This window comes from Nyctereutes procyonoides, unplaced genomic scaffold (genome assembly GCF_905146905.1).
Source record: "Nyctereutes procyonoides isolate TBG_1078 unplaced genomic scaffold, NYPRO_anot_genome, whole genome shotgun sequence".
Lineage (NCBI taxonomy): Eukaryota > Metazoa > Chordata > Mammalia > Carnivora > Canidae > Nyctereutes > Nyctereutes procyonoides.
Window position 1 is genome coordinate 6,074,243 of NW_026575029.1, and position 18,083 is coordinate 6,092,325.

General features: G+C 42.2%; 1 protein-coding gene across 2 annotated transcripts in view; it reads right to left on the reverse strand.

Moving 5' to 3' along the window:
• Window positions 1-18,083, reverse strand: part of TENM3 (teneurin transmembrane protein 3) — a 339,277-nt gene that overhangs the window by 26,510 nt on the left and 294,684 nt on the right. The window contains exons 18-20 of one of the 2 annotated variants that reach the window (XM_055315712.1): window positions 15,873-16,105; window positions 14,621-14,775; window positions 12,968-13,842 (exon numbers count right to left, since the gene is read on the reverse strand). In XM_055315712.1, coding sequence (XP_055171687.1) covers window positions 12,968-13,842; window positions 14,621-14,775; window positions 15,873-16,105 — 1,263 coding nt within the window. The remainder of the gene's footprint in view (window positions 1-12,967; window positions 13,843-14,620; window positions 14,776-15,872; window positions 16,106-18,083) is intronic. The other variant, XM_055315711.1, reaches the window with a different exon arrangement.

An 18,083-nucleotide genomic window follows, 5' to 3' on the forward strand; every position in this document is an offset into this window, starting at 1 on the left:
TAAGATTTTATTTATTTATTCATGAGAGACACAGAGAGAGAGAGAGAGAGGCAGAGACACAGGCAGAGGGAGAAGCAGGCTCCATGCAGGGAGCCCGAAGCGGGACTCGATCCCGGGTCTCCAGGATCATGCCCTGGGCCGAAGGCAGTGCCAAACTGCTGCCCCCCTCATAGAAGATTTTTATCTAAAAAAGTATTACCTTGTTATCCCCATCATTTCCTAAAAGGCCATTTAAGCAAACCAAGGGTAGAAAGGACCTAACGACCGGGCGAGAGACCATGGTTTAAAAGGAATAAAGTAAAGCTTGGTGAAAAAAATTCTCCATGTCGTTTAGGTTTTCGTGTCAGTGTGGATCAGTGAAAACCCTCCCCACGGATCAGCACCTGCGTCAAGGAAACGCAAAAGAGATGGAACAGAGACATTACCATGGCCAGGGGCCTCGGGAGAAGGCAGTGAGAAACAAATCAGTAGTCAAGGGTGAGCCCTTCTTTTCTTCCACAAGGGGAGGGAGACGGCGATCGGCCGGCTGTCCTCTGCAAAGTTCTGTCCCTCCGCGCCAGCAGAGGCCCTCCCATGGAACCAGCCTCGGTGGCTTTACCCAATGGCCTTTGGGGGGGCGAACCAGCCCTGCCCAGCGTGTGCACCTGAGATGCCGCTTTTCTTTCATCAGCCTCTTGGACGGCCAGTGCCCCAGGCTCCAGGGAATCTGGGTGTAACATCAGCTTCGTGCTCTCCAGCCCACTCATCTGGGCTCAGCCTCAGAGCTTCAAATTCCTAACACAGCACATTCTTTTTCGCTCCCGATTGACCCTCTTCACAAAGGACTCTCCCCCGCAAAGACACACTCCCTCCGGCTCTTCGTGACCTTCTGCTCTTCCACTGATGGGATGCCCTGAGCTGATGTTTATCTATTTGTTCGTCTTTAATTTTGATTGCATTTCTGCCTAGACTTGCTGTTTTAGCCTGTGCGGTGTGTTTTTAAATCTCTTTTTAAGTTTCCTAAGCAGTGGGATTATCGACCAATGGCCCAGAGAGTCAGCCTCAGGCCCTGTCAGTGGAAATGCCGCATTCATCCCGACGTGAAGACGGCCTCTCCCCTCGGTGTAGACAGAGGCGCCCACCCTTCGCTTCCCTCCGGATCCCTCGGATCCCTTCCCACCACCGCCCTAACCCTAAATACTGGTCTCCTTGCCCCTCCCCGTGCTCACGGGGCCCAGCTCACCCTCCCAGACGCCACTCCTACACAGCCTGCCTGCTCGCACATCTTCTGCGGCTCCTCAACGGAGAGAAAAACTGCCTGAGTCAGACGGTTACCATCACGACGTCAATAGACCGTCGATATGGCAAATGTGCTCGAGTGGAAACACTGTGCCGTCCTCGCCAACTGCCTTTGAAACCCAGCAACAGGATCATCTGTTGTCAACAGTGTTTTCCCACAAGATGGCCTCTTTAATCAAACGTCACGTTTTAAAAATGATCTCCTGCTTCTGGGAGAAATCTGTGTGCGTGAGAGTCGGGCTTTGGAGAAGCAGGTGGAACCCAGAGGAGGGGCCGCTTGCAGGAGCGGTGGGCTGAGCGTGGGCTTCTCATCCAGCCCGACACGGAGCTGGTCTTTCTCAAAGCGGACGCAGACTTACGTATCGACTCGGACCATGTTCGAGATGCCTCTCTCCCAAACCTTTATGCTCTTCACCCAGAGAAGAGTGAAGCTGGATGTAGGTTTTATTCTGAGGTATCCGTATATACATGCGTGGGCTTCTCCAGCCCAAAGTCGGCCCGCTCTGAGAGGGCAAGACAGCAGATTTCGGGTGGGCCACATTCTGGAGACCTCTGGAGGGGGCATAAATGGTCAAGTCCGAGTTTAGACTGGCCCTACCCTGTCTTTCCTGGGCCATCCCAGGATAGGCCTACTCTGGGGGCTGCTTAGTGAGGGCACATCCTCTGCTTTCAGCCTAGTGTCACAGTAAGGACGCCTGTGAAGGAGACTTACCCAACCTGCCTTTCTCCTCACTGTCCCCTTGATACAGAGAGAGAATGTTTGCTTCCAACTTCTGGAAGGTTCCTTAGGTTCAAATTTTCTTCCATAGTTTAATTAGCCAGCAAACCCCCCCTAACTCCCCCCAAAAAAACCTTCCCTTAATCTCACCATCCGTCATGGCAATACTTTTTTCCCCCACAATGCTAATATGGACACTCTACCTGTCACTGCGGTGAAGTAGGACAAAAGGACTCACCCTATCATAACAAAACGCATGCACAAATCATTCCTTGAGCTCATTCCTGACGAAGGGCGTGCTCAACAGCCAGAACAGCAGAACAGAGCCTGATTTAAACTTCCAGTGGTGGGCTGACTGGGAACCCTAAATAACGGGGCTGTGACCTGTAACACGAGTATCAAGAGAATTTACATCTACCCAATTCTAGAAACGAATACGAATCCGAGGTATACGCATTTTAACAATGATCTCAAAGTCCTAATTTCTTTGAATTCAGTAGCAAGATGATAAGTCAGAAATTGGCCAAGCTCAGGTTCTGGAGAGAAAATGTAAAATGCTTCCATCACCACGGAAAGTAGAGCAATCAGCCAACTTCCGAAATCACACGTCCACCTGGTACGGAGTTGACTGCTACCTACATAGTACCAAGAATGACAGGCAAAATGCAAAAGAAGAAAGATGCAAGAAAGTCTTAATTTACGTGATTTTTGTCTCGAGTGCTAAGAGGATCGCGATGAGCAGGGGTGAGAACGGCGCCGGGGTGGGGAGGTGGCTAACACCTGTTAACATTTCTTTGCCCCCAGGTTGTCATCTGCCACAGGTCTGGCTGGTGGGGGCAAAATTCGGCCAGTGCTGTGCTCCCTTAAACCAGAAACGGCAGTAGCCTGAAGTTGAGCCACTATTGTCTTGTTCTAATACCTCAGGAGACAGGTTCAGAGAAGCAGGGAACCGGCGGACCTTTCCTTCCTCACCTCTCTGGTTCAGCCTCTCTGAACGCTGAACCCACAGGACCTATTTTTCAGAGATCACACTGAAGCAAGGGACCCAGCGCCTCTTCCGCACACAGTTCTGATGACCACATGACGGAGTAGTGACAGGAGGCACCGCCCAGCTTTGAAGTTCATCCAAGAGACAAAGGCTTCCAAAGTCAGGACATCCCAGAATTAGCTCCCTTTGGGTTTGAAGGATTCTGGATTAGCCATTGTTAAGAGAAGAATCATATTTAAGTCATTTTTCTTAAAAACCAAACAACTGTTTATTGACTGAAGAAGGCTGATATGTGCGGGACTCATCTGTTTAGAGACCAGGGCTTGGGCAGGTCTCGGCTTGCTAGGGAGCTGATGTCAAGCGGGAGCTGGGTGTCAAAGATGTGCCCTCATCCTCCTGGATCTGCTCACGAGGCTGGGAAGTGCTCGGAGGTCAGACCCACGCCTCTCTTTTGTCCTCCTCTTTGTGTTTTGGCCCTTGTTTTGCCCCATCCAGAACCGCCCCCCCCCCCCCCCCGGAGAGGGTGATGCCTTGCATGGCGACAGGGAGACCGTGGAGACACAGCAGCATCAAGGGACCCGTGAACTGCCGACCATTTGGGACACTGAGGCGAACGTGAGACTTGGGAGGAAGAGCAACAGTAGTGGTGGATGGATCCAGAACCTGAGATGGAACGGCATTTAGACTAAATTGTCTATTCACAAGCTTTGAAAGAAAAGGAGTATCACACAGTGCGAGGTGCAAGGGGAAGCCAGGGATGGTCACACCGGGGTGGTTAAGGAGCAAACGGGGCTGGGAAAGGGGAGAGCGCCCAGGTTGGAGGCTTCCCAAGAGCCAGGGGAAGAGGATCCAGTAGCAGAAAGTGGACCCCAAAGTACTAACACAGGCACCGTCTTTATTCTCAAGCTGCGGAAAATTCAGCCTGTAAATCCACATTTCACTCCCTCCTAACTACACCTTCTACCTTCCTTTCCTGTGTGATCTCCATTTTTTTAAAAAAGATTTTATTTATTCATTCATGAGAGATACACAGAGAGAAAGGCAGAGGGAGAAGCAGGCTCCATGCAGGGACCCGATGCAAGACTCAATCCTGGGACCCCAGGATTACGCCCTGAGCCCAAGGCAGATGCTCAACCCTTGAGCCACCCGGGCGCCCCAGTTCCTTTTCTACTGGTGGGCCTGCCTCCTCTCCTGGGCCTTCAGCGCCCAGCCGAGTTCAGGCCTTCCTCTCTGAAACCCATCTGCTGTCTCCTGCTGCCCACCCTCCCGTTTTCAGCCTCTCCTTTCCTCCGTAAAGCCATCCTCGCGTTGTCACCACACTGATCACACTGCTTCCCGGCTGAAGTCCTTTGCAAAGCCCTGTCTGTCCAGGATGGGAGCCCACCACACCCGTCAACACAAGCCCTGCTGGATCACGGCTGCCACCTCCCTGGGTCCCCTCCTCCTCCTTCCCCACACATGTGCTATGCTCGGGCCGTATGGTCTCTCCAAAAGCTGCCCTCCTGCCTCCTGAGTGCATGCTTTCTCTGGCCTAGAACACTCTAGAAGTGAGCAACTGAGCAAGAGGAGTCTTGCTAGCCTTCATTCATAATCCTTAAGACTAAGCTTCAAAATTACCCGCCCTGGGAAGAGTTTCTGGCCTCAAGGAGATGGTCCTCGTCTCTATTCTCACAGCGTGTCGGGGCCTCTATCTCTGCGCTCACTCATCATCCTCCCCATCCCCTGCGTCTCTGTCTCGCTCCTGAGCTCCCTGCCAACGTGCCCGTCCACTCTGCACTCCGGCGTCGTGCACCAGCACCTGGCACACGACCCTTCCTCGTTGAACGAACAGCGAGTGGGTGAGTAAAGGAACGCCAGGGAGTCACTGGGAAAATGGGAAGTGCTTGATGTCCAAAGGGCAAGCACAAAATTCCCAGCTTACTGATGCCTAGGAGGTTTGAAATGAATTAATAATTTGCTAATCAGCATGCCTTTGCGATATCACATGGGAAGACTTTCATTTTCTTTAAAGACTTTCACTTTCTTTTAGGTGCCATAGCCACTTTGGGAAAAAAGCGCCTCCCTTGGGGCTGGTGTTGCCTGGACCAGTCCCAAGTGGGACTGACCAACCATGCCTGTGGGCCCCCCCTCCGTGTTGAGGAGGATGGAGTACACTTCACAAATCAAGTTAAAAGAGCAGAACTCTTCATTAAATTAATAAGCCGTAAGTGATATAATCTTGAATTGCATATGCACATACAGGTATGTGCACGGAGGTGAGCTGCAAGGTGTTACCTTTCTCCCTCGCTCTAAATGACAAATAACCACTGTATATAAACTCATTCCTCCTGGTCTTAAGGGTCTACAACTCCATCATCCTGGCTATGTCCTGGTTCACGCAGGACTTGTGTGATGCTTTCGGATTCTCAGTCATTTTGTTCTTGGGCCTTAGAACACTCTTGCAATTTTTCTTTTGTTACTTTGACTCTAATGATCCATTTTAAAAACCTCATTTGTGAGTAAAGAACTTTCTTCCAATCCCTCAGGGCAGGCTTTGCTTGCCTTTACTAGAATGTGGTTCCTTTTTCCCCATTCCTAGAGCTGGAAATAGAAAGAAGTCTTGGGATGCCTGGGTGGCTCAGTGGTTGAGCATCTGCCTTTGACTCAGGGACCAATCCCAGGGTCCTGGGGTCAAGTCCCACATGGGGCTCCCTGTGGGGAGCCTACCTCTCTCTCGGCTAGGTCTCTGCCTCTCTCATGAATAAATAAATAAAATCTTTAAAAAAATAGAATGAAGTCTTTCTTTTAGCTGATGCTTGCATTATACTCACTAAGTACTTAAAGGTTCATTAACTATGCCTTTAGATAAACTACAAGTTTTTGCAGCTTTTGCTTTGTATCTGCCGCTTTTCATTACAAGGCCCAAAGATGGGAACATCTTAGTTTGTATAAGACTTAAATTCTTAAAATACATTTAAACGGAACAAAACCTAGCTTTTAGCCAGGGATACAATGTGGTATTTCTTTACATTAACATCTTGTCAGAAGATTTATTTTTTTTTGGGGGGGGCGGGGTTTCTCACTTAATGAACTGCAGATTTACCAAACTTTGGAATGAACCAAGGTCTAGGAAATGTGTTTTGAGGTGTGTAAGTGTGTATGTTGGAGATGTGGTACTGATGGATGGGGGGATGCTACGTGAGGAACTGGGGTGATTTGAGGCCAGGACCCTGGCATACAGGCAAGGGGCTTTCTCTGGGATGCTGAGAAATACGGTAGCCAGGAGTGAGGGCTGCCGAAGCTGTTTTTATTTTGATGTCACAGATGAGCCAGAGATACTGGTTAGTCTCTAGAAAATACCCAACAGTAGATCTTCAGTTCTGTGACTGTTAAAAAACAAGAAGTTCCCTTTCACTGGTAATCAACGTGCAACTTCTTGTGCTGTCATCAAACGATCCTCTAAAATGGTTGGTGTATATAACTCAGTCTTAGCATAAATCATTGGATCATCACTGTGTAAAAGGGAAGCTGCAGATATACACACACAAGAGGCTATCAGATTTAGACAGTTACATAATTAGTTTAAAGAGGGAATTCAACACTTTTGGAAGCTTCACTGAACCATTATGGAGCAATTTAGCACATCCAGAACATTAATTTGCTAAATGGAACACACCGAAGGGGTCAATGTAGCCTTGCAACTATTGAAACACTGCAATTATACTGAGGAAATATGAGAAATTTTATATTACGGATTATATTGAGATAAACTGAGAAAATCTGATCTGTTCTTATTTTTCCTGGGATTTTTTCCAGTACTAGGAATAACATACAAATACCATATTTCCCTTTCTGCTTTTAAACTTGGGGAGAACTAACTATGTCTTAAAACTAGACTGCAGAAAAAAATTGGATTAAATCGAGTATTAATAAAAGCATTGCCTTAGTAGAGCTCAGGTTAATGTTTGAAATGTACAGCAGCCACTTTATTCATTTGCCTGCACTTTCTTTTTAACTGATGTCCCTGGGAATACACATTCTGGTTAAAAATTCAAAGCAAAATTATTAAACAATTAAGCAAAATAGCAAAACCGGAAATCAACTCTACAGTGTTTCTCCATGATTTTAAGTCATCTAATTTCTTAAAAATCATTCTTAATGTCTCAAATGTTTTCTTCCATGAAGACAGTAAGCAGAGAACACACGGAGGGTCCCCAAAGGAGAGGTGGGGAAATGGGGAGATAGGTGATGGGGATTCAGGAGGGCACTGGGGAGGAGTGCCGGGTGTCATATGGAAGTGTTGAATCACTCTATTGTTCACCTGAAACTAATATTATACTGTATGCTAACTGGAATTAAAACAAAAACTTAAAAAAGAAAAGAAAGAAAAAGAAAAAAGGGAAAAATGGATGGGGGCCTAGTACCATCTTTAGATACGTATTTATAAAATGGGCTTTGTTTTTGACCCCTTTTTGGGCAGAAATAGTGCTGAAACATAGTTTCAGGGTTTGAGCATTCAGGCTTGGATGTCAGCTGCCTATCAAGCGAAGGGCTATTCCCTTAGTTTTGTCCTGTGGAAGATGACTCTAGAGTTTTTCTAACATCACAGGCTACTGCATAAAACACACACGAGGAGAACACAACACGGCACAGATGTCAGGCTATTTAGACATGATGCAGTGTCAACGGGCATGGACACATCTTTTCTAATTTGGAGTAACTGTCATTGAGTTTTCCAAATTACCTTTGCTTTCTGTGGACTAGTTTGAGTTTGTAGTCCCAGGCCCTCTTTACCCTGCCTGTCTTTCCTCCTCTGAGATCCCTCTTTGATACCTTCCCAGAGCATCAGAGCCGATGTCACTGGGAGTCATAGGTTTGCCATGGGCACAGAGTTAAGTTCATTATAAAGAAATGGTTCAGAAGCTCATTCTGAAATTGCTAAGCTTGAATGAGGGACAATAAAGCACCCGAATGAGAAGCTAGAGACCCATCTATACCTACATAAATGCATAAAAGCTGAAACTCGTTTATTTATTCTATAAATCTGAATATAGTTCATGAAAGATCACAGAGTCAGCTCCACAAATACAAAGCTCTAAATACCCAAAGTCCCAAGATAGAAAAACTGCCACCAACCTGGTGGTGTGTCTTTATCAGAACACATAGCATTTAAAAAAAAAAAAAAGTTGTCTTCTTTAACCAGACAGAAGAGCATCAGAAAGATATGCCCAAACAGTTCTTCTATGGGGGTGAGCAAGCAGAGAATTGTGAAATGCCATTTACTATTAAATAATTTATTCTATTGCCCCATTCAATACACTGGATTTGCTTCTGTGTGCAGTCAAGTGTGAGAACTGTGGTTTCACTTTGGGTTTCACCTTTTTTAAATAATACATTTTTAGCAGGTGAGATCTTTTTGACCACCCTGGAATTATTCTAGCTAAGGAATCGTAACATGTGATAATTGATATTTTAAATGGTATGAAGACCAGCATGAAACAGTCCCTAATACTGAGGGAAGGGAGTAACGAGGTTTATCACAGTGTCCTCACACAAGGGGGCCCCATTAGCTAGTTGGACATCCTCTGTACCGCCTGGCAAGTCAATGGAAGAGGAGGTCTTGGACGAGATGGCTTATTCAATCAGTAAAACATAAGTTATTCGGTTCATGAAACTTATTAGTCTGCCTCCAAGATTTCAAAGCTGAATTACAAACCCTCTGCTGCCTTCTGCACTCTTCCTATCATCTCATCCAGTAGCACATCTAAGGATATTGGCCACTTGCCTAACGAGTCACAATAGGGACGTCATCATTACAAGTAACAAGGAGAGAAACTGCTGCTAAGGAGACAACGCTATCTCTAGTTTTTGAAATGAAGGTTCTTGTACCTTGGGAACTATCTGTACACTCTAAAAAATCCCCCTATTTTATTGGTCACTGATAAGAATCTCAATTTGGGAACTGGGGTTTCTCTTCCCAGAATCCTCCTTTCTGATTGCAGGTATAACAAAATACTTCAACTACACCTGCTTGGGACATGTTTTCTGTCTCTACTCCAAGCTAATTTCTAAGACCAATATTTCAGAAGAGAGTGCTATCAGTATGAAGTCATTTTTTCCTTAATTGTTTTACTAATAGACCAATTGAGGAAGTCCTGATTTTTAAAGCAAAAGAAACTGAATAAACATGTAATACTGGGTAAATATAGCTAAAAGTATTGAAAACAAAGAATGATAATTGCTAATATTTTCAGTATCAACTATTTGTACAGAGAAGTCCAAACTACTTCAGAAAGGGAGGGAGCAAAATTTATACGGTGCTTTCCATGGAGCCTGGGCAAGAGTCGGCTATGGGTTCTATCAGGTTCTTCTATATAAATACATTTTCTCTTGTCTACATCTTTGGTTTCTTTTTTATTTTATTTTCTTTTTTGAAGGTTTTATTTATTTATTTATGAGAGACACAGAGAGAGGTGGAGACATAGGCAAAGGAAGAAGAAGCAGGCTCCCCGTGGGGAGCCCGATGCAGGACTCAATCCTAGGACCCCAGGATCATGACCTCAGACTCAACCACTGAGCTACCCAGGTGCCCCCATATCTTTGGTTTCTCTCTCTATTCCTTTAACCAGCAAACTGTTATTGGAAGAGTTCCGTATGCACTGCAACATTCCAGGACTTGCGGGGGACACAAAGATAATTGGTTTGCATTTTATAAAATGCTTTCTCAGTTTGTTCTGAGAAAAAACATATAAGGTAAGTAATTGAGCTAATTCTCTTTTAAAATTTCTTTGGTAGAAGCTATAGCAACTATACTTTTATCAGTAGGCATATTTACTGATTTTGGGTCTTGTGCCATCTGTTCCTATCCTATAAAGCTGCTAATCTCCAGGCTTTTAAGACACCAGGCTAGGGAGAAAGCTGGACATGTACAATTGGGAATCTGGGCCGAGAAGTTTAATTTCTCTTTGCGAGATATTTGTGCAGAAGGATAATTTTAAGGCCTGCATCAGCTCTAGGGACTGGTGTCATGACAGTCATAGAAAACAGGTGTTTTTCAGTTGGGAATGGTGATCCCCCTCCCCGCCTCACAATCTCCCTGTGGTTTTCGTAGAACTCTGCCTCAAAGCTCCTGTATCCCTCCTTTATGAAATCACCAAATATCCTTTTAAGGTCTAAATTCGACACACAGTGCTGCACAGATATAAAGGGGAATGTGATAGATATTCCCAGTGTTGCAGGAGCACTCTAGTTCACCAACAATGTCAGTGAACACCAAGGAAGCCTGGTGGGGGGGACCTAGCTCCCCTGCTGCCCCTGAGCACCTTCTCCCAGTTACATGTCCAAGCCTGGATGTAGTAAGCAGAAACTCTTGTCAAGATGCTGATGAGTAGAGCTTGGCGTGAAGTCTGCCCAGCAATACCTGCAAAGTTACGCAGACAAAATTCGCTGCTCTGTCTCAACAGAGAGGGCTACTGGAGACGGTGTCTGAAAACAGCATTCCCCTTCCTTTTGTGCACTTACTTTTGAATGTGTTTTAAGGTTTCTAGAGCTCACATAGAAGAGGTAGGCCCTTGCTCTTTCACAGCCAAAGTATAAAAATGTACAGAAAAAAAAAAAGAAAAAAGAAAAAAGAGATCACTTGTTATTCTGACATGATGATTCTGAGTTACTTGGGCTAAGTGCCCTATTTCTGTTCTGTCTCATACTGTAATACACTGTCTAGCAAAATGCATAAATGTTTCTTAGACATTTTTTTAGTCTTGTCTTTTGCTACACACATCTAGAGAAAAAGTGATAAAGCCATGGTTTTTAAAAAGCAATATTTCTGTTCATTTTATTAGAAAAATGATTTTTTAAGCACCGGTTTATTAAATCAGTATATTCTTAAATTATAACCAAAATATGTTTGTGCATATTTACAGATATAAATATATATTCATATGTATATATTATGCGATATATACTTACTTATATATGTAAATAAATAAATATTTATATGTCTCAATATACACGATTATGAGGCTTATATTTGGTAAAATATTTTAGTAATGCTTTTGGTAATAGTTGCCTTTCCTTAGCTTATTTAGATGTAACTTAATAGTTGTATTTTAAATATGATGTGTAATGAATTTGTATTTGTCAAGATATGATTGTGATGTATTTAAGTTCATTACAGACTTACTTGTAACAAAATTATTCTTTAAAACAACGCTTGCCCCTCATAGTCATGAGATTCGCTTGCCAGCTCAACCTCTACTGTCGCGGCTGTGCTGTCTCTTAACTAACTCTGGGGTTCTTGGAGAATATCGGTTACCAGAGAAATATGTCTTCATTGTGCACCATACTTTTTAAAAAAGGTAAAAATCCTAAATTTGTTTATATTAGTCCACATCAACCCTACCAATGGAGTATATCCCTTTGTCTAATCTTCCAAACTGGATTAAAATTCATTTGTAGGTCATTAAGTCAACCACTGTAACTGCTGCAAGAAGTTCATGTGTCAGTAGTCACCCACACAATGAACCTCTATGCAGGTGTCATTTCCTGCGAACAAATAAGGACACATTTCAAAGAGGCTGACAGAGCAGAGCTTGAGTCCTAGACTGTACTAAAAACTTATTTCTCTATTTTTTTTTCTCCCTGCTTTTAACTAAACTGAAACCCTACCAATGCCACCATCATTTCCTGAAGGTCTTAAAATCAGAGCAGCTCTCCTGCCCAGTCTCATCTGATGGTAGCACTTTTCCTGGACTCTTTTTTTTTTGCCTCTTTGGCAATATAGCCTGCTATCACTTTGAAAATGGTGCAAAGGAAGTGCTTTCCATTAACTTCCAATTTATTCCTTTCCTATTGCGATCCTAAAATGAGCAAAAGGAATGCTAAGAACAGAATTTTAATGTAATTCAATTGAAAAGGTTTGTTCCTCTGACAAAATCATGCTGCTGGGTAACATTCATTTTATTAAAAGGGAATCTGTCAAAAAAGAAAAGCAATTCAAGCTACAGGAGAACTCAGCTTCATGTATAAGATCCATTCCAGAAAAGTTGTACAGAAAATATTTGGATATTGGATCATTTTTTTCTACTGACTTTTATTATAATTTTAGAGGTGTACTCTACAGAAAACACTTTTGCTCCAGCACATCATTGTAAAAATCACACTAAGGAACTCAATATTCATTTCAAGGACTATTTTGCATTTGTCAACATGCCATCTCTGTACATCTAATTTCCCCTTATGGTTTGTGAGATGTTAGTGAAGTGAACAGTAATCGAAAATGATTTTACATATGCGTTCACTGCAAAGTACATATCCCATAAAATATACAATGGCTGATTCTCATTTCATTCTGATTGACCTCACAAAATGTGACTGTTCAAATAGCACACTGCCTGGGCCACCACTCACATATTTAGTAGAAGAATATCCTGGCAGGATGAGCCTCATCCTTTTTCATACGCTTCCACAGCAACCCAGCACTTGCTGATTTGCATTTAGTGGAAAGGTCCTTTTAAGTACAGTTTAGATTCTCCACAAACTGATTGTAAGAAGTTAAGGCTTTCTCTCTGATAAGAAGAACATTTGTAGCATTAATGTAAATAGCTAACTTCATTGTGAATGTTTTTAAAGTTCCTCTGTAGTGGCAGCTTTATCACGTGGGCTAATGTAAACCCAGAGGGTTTATGCCTAAAATCAAAGCTGTAGTCCACTTCTCCAAAGGTTTGCTGTTAATACATTAGATCTGTAGGGAGCACAATGTCAACCCTTAAGCAGAAGTAGACTGACCGTGATGCCAATGGCATGTAAGCTTCAGAATTTCTCATTGCCTGGGTCCCTTTTTTTTTTTTTTTTTGGTCTAATTTTTTTCTTCTTTTTTAGAGAGACAGAAGCTCCAGGTCTCCCCAAACTGGATCCCACCTGCCCTTAAGATTATATCATTATTTTTAGATTGCATTACTATATCACAGCATTTTATAATCAAAGCAGAATTTGGATATACTTACTCAAAAAACGTTGTCCATCCAGTTTCATCGCTTTTAGTTGCTAAAAGGCCGCTATTGCCATGGTAAGTAAACAAAACTAATTCTAGTCCTTGAGCGGTCATGCTTTTCAAACATCCATTCGTTCCTATCGTCAACCATATCACTTGGTTATCTGGAGACACCACTCGAACTGGCATCCGATTCGGGTCCCGTCTAATTCTAAGGGTATTGCCATTGCTGTCTGTCACTGCGGTAATATCGTTATCATTGCTGTAGCTAAAATTGTACAGGTAATCACCAGTGACTAAACTTACAGTATATTGGTGAGTGCCATTGATGTCAAAGATATAGAGTTCCTGGTCAGTTGGAGAGGCAACTTCATAAAAGTTCATAGAGTTAAGGAAAGGCTTGTTCTTTGACACAGCCCGGATCCGTATATTGCCCAGGTCTGCGATGTACAGGGTGCCATCGGGGGAGGCAGCCAGGGAGGAAGGTGCGCTGAGCTTGGCATCTTTGGCATAGCCATCTCCGCTCTGGTAACAGTCACAGTTGGCATCATTTTTGCAGTCACACTCTGAAGGGATTCCCGCCACCAGGGAGATCTCCCCATCTGTGGTGACCTGCCTTATTCGGTTGATTTTCTTTTCGTCGGTTTCAGTGATATACAGGACCCCGCTGTATGACACTGCGATGGCAGTGGCAGATTCCAGTGTTGTCTGAACTGCATGCTTCCCCACGGAATATTCCACCCCCGGAACCTGGCAGTGCATGGGCCGCCCAGCAGCAATGCGCACTTGACGATTTTCAGTGATTTGCAGGACCACATTATTATCCAGGACGTAAATGGAGTTATCCATAGGGTTAATGGCTAGGTCAGTGGGCCATTCCAGACGTACCTTCATAATAGAAAGAAAGGGTCTGGTTAGTCAGTGACTGTGCTGTAGTTAATCTGCCAGAAGAGTAAATTAGACCATTCGAGGAAATTACCTTTAATTTGATCAACTGTTTTAAAATTGTTTCCTGGACGAGCTACTGTAAAATCAACTTAAGAATTTCGAGGGGACACAAATGTAGGTAATAGCATTTTAGTTAAAAACGCAGCTCCCTGAAAGATTTGGAAGTCATAGCCAAATAGCAAACGAATCCCTAAGCAGGGAGTTAAGAGGTATCAATGAGATAGGAACACATATGTTCCTATAGCAGTAATAACTGCCAAACATTGAGGCTTTCTAGGTTATGAATACATTAGTGTTCTATTGTGTTTTCAATCAAGCCAACAGTAAAGGTCCTAATTCTAAATATAAGTCCCTAGGGACTAATCATAGTGGGCTCTCTACTACTTAAAAAGCTCATGTGATCAAAAGATTAGAGATTTAAGCTGTTTTGTTCTTTTTGGAATATCTGCATGCTACTTTACTGGTATTTTATTACAGATGCCTTAGCATTTCTTAAGTGCTAATTGTTCTGTAATCTCATTGAATTCATCAAATGCAGAACGATAAAAGAAAATAACTTTTTATCAGCTCCTGAAATACATTTAAATGGAACAGCTTTATTACCATGAACGCCACACATGATATATCCAGTTTAATATGGGGCCATCATGGACTACTGACCTAGGAAACCAGGATACTTAGAAGAAAAACAAACAAGCAGCTTAATATTTTAAACTACCTGGCTGATGTGCATGCTGGTGTCACAGGTTAAAGGTCTGGCTGAAGTCAGATCGTTAGAGCCCAGGAGAGTTGATATGATCCCATTTTGATCAACTTTTCTGATCATGGTTCCATCAACAAAGTAGATCAATCCATTCTTATCAATCGCCATCCCTTTTCAAAGAGAAATAATAAGTGTGACCAATTTTTCAATGTGATTCACATTCACAGGCCCATCATTAAATTCAACACTCAAACCACAAGGATAACATGGGTGACCGGTAGCAGGTAGGATTGCAGATTGCAAATACATTAGGACAAACCCAACAGAGGCATTTAAAACAAAATCAATGTAAAATGTAATCAAGAAATAGTCGAAATTTGTAAGAATCTCCACTTAGTGTACGAATCATATAGGTGGTGACTGCATTTTAAATATAAAATTATAACTTCTGTATAATGTTGTCACCTCTCAATTATAGAAACAGGCCCAATTCTCTTACTCTGAACTTAGAGTAACTATATTCTAACAAAAACAGATCTAAGCCAAGGTTAGTGTTTCGTTGACCTTGTTACAATGAAATTTGCTATTATGAATAATTCAGTACAACAAATGCTTTTTTCCAGTCCTTGTTCACATAACAGTTGCTAGCTATAATGAAAAAAAAAAAAAAAACACCCAAACCAAAAAACACTGTAATGAATAGCATAATACATGAGCAAGGAGTCAGTCCCAACTGGTTTAAAAGCTAGAAACCTTTATCACATAGAATTTTAGCCCTTGTTACCTCTAGAAATTCCTCACAGCAAGCATTTTTTCCCATGGCATAGAAACAAAAGTTTAATAGCTCCAAACTGAGTGAGGACTAATAGCGTTGCTTAGTGATGGTTTTTAAAGAGGCCTGGGACTCATTCATGACAAAGAGATTCCAGGACAATGAAAGAATCTGGACACTTCTTGAAGTTTAACAGGATGTGACCTGAATACTATGGACTAGTTGCTTTTTTCTTTGAGAAGTTGAAAAAAATGGTATGATAACAAATGCCAAGAGCCTCATATTTACTGTAAAATCAACTTAGGATTCTAGCAGTTTCACGCTAAATGGCTTTGAAAAAACACTAGATGTGAAACAGCTTTCTAGAACACAGTTGAGGGTAAAATGTTAGACTCAGCATTAAACAGAGTCAGGCACTAACTGGGTTTCCTATCCTTTTTTTTTTTTTTTTTTTTTTAAATAAAAAGAAATCCCCAAATTGATAAATGGTAGTACCTTTGGGACTCATGAGCGTTGCTTCTACAGCCTTCCCTCCATCCCCACATCTGGCTTCATCAAACGGAAGGCACTGCTCCCCGGTCCCTGCGACCACTTCAGCATTTTTAGTTAAATCTTTTGTACCCGTAAGGGATTTGGGGCGATAAATTCTGCGGGTGTTAGTGTCAGAAACATACAAATCTCCCGTAACTGGATCGGTTGCAAGGTAGTATCTATGAGCTGGGTTGCTGCTGTAAAAAAAGGATCATACATAAACATCACAAGACAGTTACTCCTAATACACAGGGGAGAATTAAAAGCAAAACAAAACCGATCATGAGAAAACTGATTATAAACTGAAATCCATTATTAAAGACTGGAAAATGAACAGCATATTTAATAACGACTTCAAAGAATAACTGAGCTCTGACAGGGCTGTTTTCCTCACTTGCTCGTTGCAGAGCTTTTAATTTATTAAATTTATTAAAACAGTCATCTTGAAAATTATTCCCTTTAGAAGGCAGTATGCTTTTAGCCAAAAACAACGAGAGCAGCAAGTTCTCTAAATCCTTTTGGTTTGATGAAAAGCCATTAATAAATTGCCCTTGAGTGACACACATAAAGTTTATTCCAAGGGAAGGGTGTCTCTGTCAAACTCCAGCGAAGTATAATATACTACTGATTTCACTCACGCCTCATCAGAGGGAATCCTCCTGTTTGTTTGCTACAAATCCCAATCACGTGAACACCTGCCCCTGACAAAAACGTAGCATCGTGTCCTGGTTGCTCTATCATCATCCAGAAAGGCGCTCTGATGCAGTTATGATGTTTGTCCCGAGCTATGGGGTTAAACACTGGAATGAGGTCACTCATGTGTAGGAGGCAGTCTCAGTTGGTGGCCTAATGCAGTGAGGCAGAATGGCAAATCCATCATTTTACTTTTAAAGTTGTAAATTCAGCTGCTCTCAGACTTGTCTATGAATTTGGTGAGATGCAAGCATTTGTTCACAGAACATAGTGCCTCAATTTTATGCATACAAAGTAATGCAAATGTGAAATATTTTATGTCCCACTGTAAAAAGTGGTAAGACTTGACATCAAGGAATGGACAGATTATGACACTTAGTTGGAATTAGAAAGTTAATCTCCTTATAAACACTCCACACCACATTCTTAGGATTGCTGTAATTTTGTACATTGCGCAAATATTGCCTTCTGGAAAAAAAAATTCTAAAAAGAGTTTAAACAATTTGGTGTGCCCATAAAGATGTCAACAGATAAGAATCTATCAGATTCCACATTATCTTGATGATAAACTTGGTTTTACTAACTCATTCTCATTTTAGCACTACGGGGTTATACCAAGTGGTGAACTTGCCATGTTAAGTGCTACAATATCACCTTCCTAAATTGATGCCTGAAATTTTAAATGCGACAGACATTTGTGTTCCTTAATGTGGTAGTTGATTACTTTGTGATGAAGTGAAAAGCTACATATCAATATAACCTTCAGGGCAATTTTAAGAGATTTCTTTTTCCCCTTACAAACAGCCTGACATTGACAGAGTGGGCTTTCAGGTACACAGCTGGTGACAGGTTTGCAACTCATCCAAATTGGGTCTATTTTGAAAGACATGATATTGGAAAGACTTCTCTAGTCTTTCTCCTCAATTATACATTAATTATAAATAGTCATATGGCTGGTTATGAGAACACACACACACAGTTCATTTTCTTGTCAGTTGTGTATCTATGAGCATGATCTCTGGACCAGATTGCTGGGGTCTGAATCCTAGCTTCATCACTCACTAATGTATGAACTTCAGCAATTTACTTAACTCTGTGCTTCAGATTCCTTATCTGTAAAGGTGATGATGATGATAATGATGATGATAATAATAATAATAAAATAAACATTTCATAGGATGCTGACAGAGTGACATGAGCTAATACAGGTAAAATGCTTAGGACATGCCTAGTACGTAACACATACTCAATAAGCATTAGCTTTTCTTAATATTTGCTTTTGTTCTGCCCGCTCTGACACCACCATATGTCTTTTGCCTTATAACTTTCTACAGTATAGGAGTGAAATAATTATTGTTAATGACCTTAAGTATGACCAGCTTTCTGCAATATTACTAAGAAAAAAAGAACTATCTAAATTTGGATAGGTTCACATTTATTTCCTTGGTCCCGCTGTTATGCTATAAGATCCTAGACTATTAA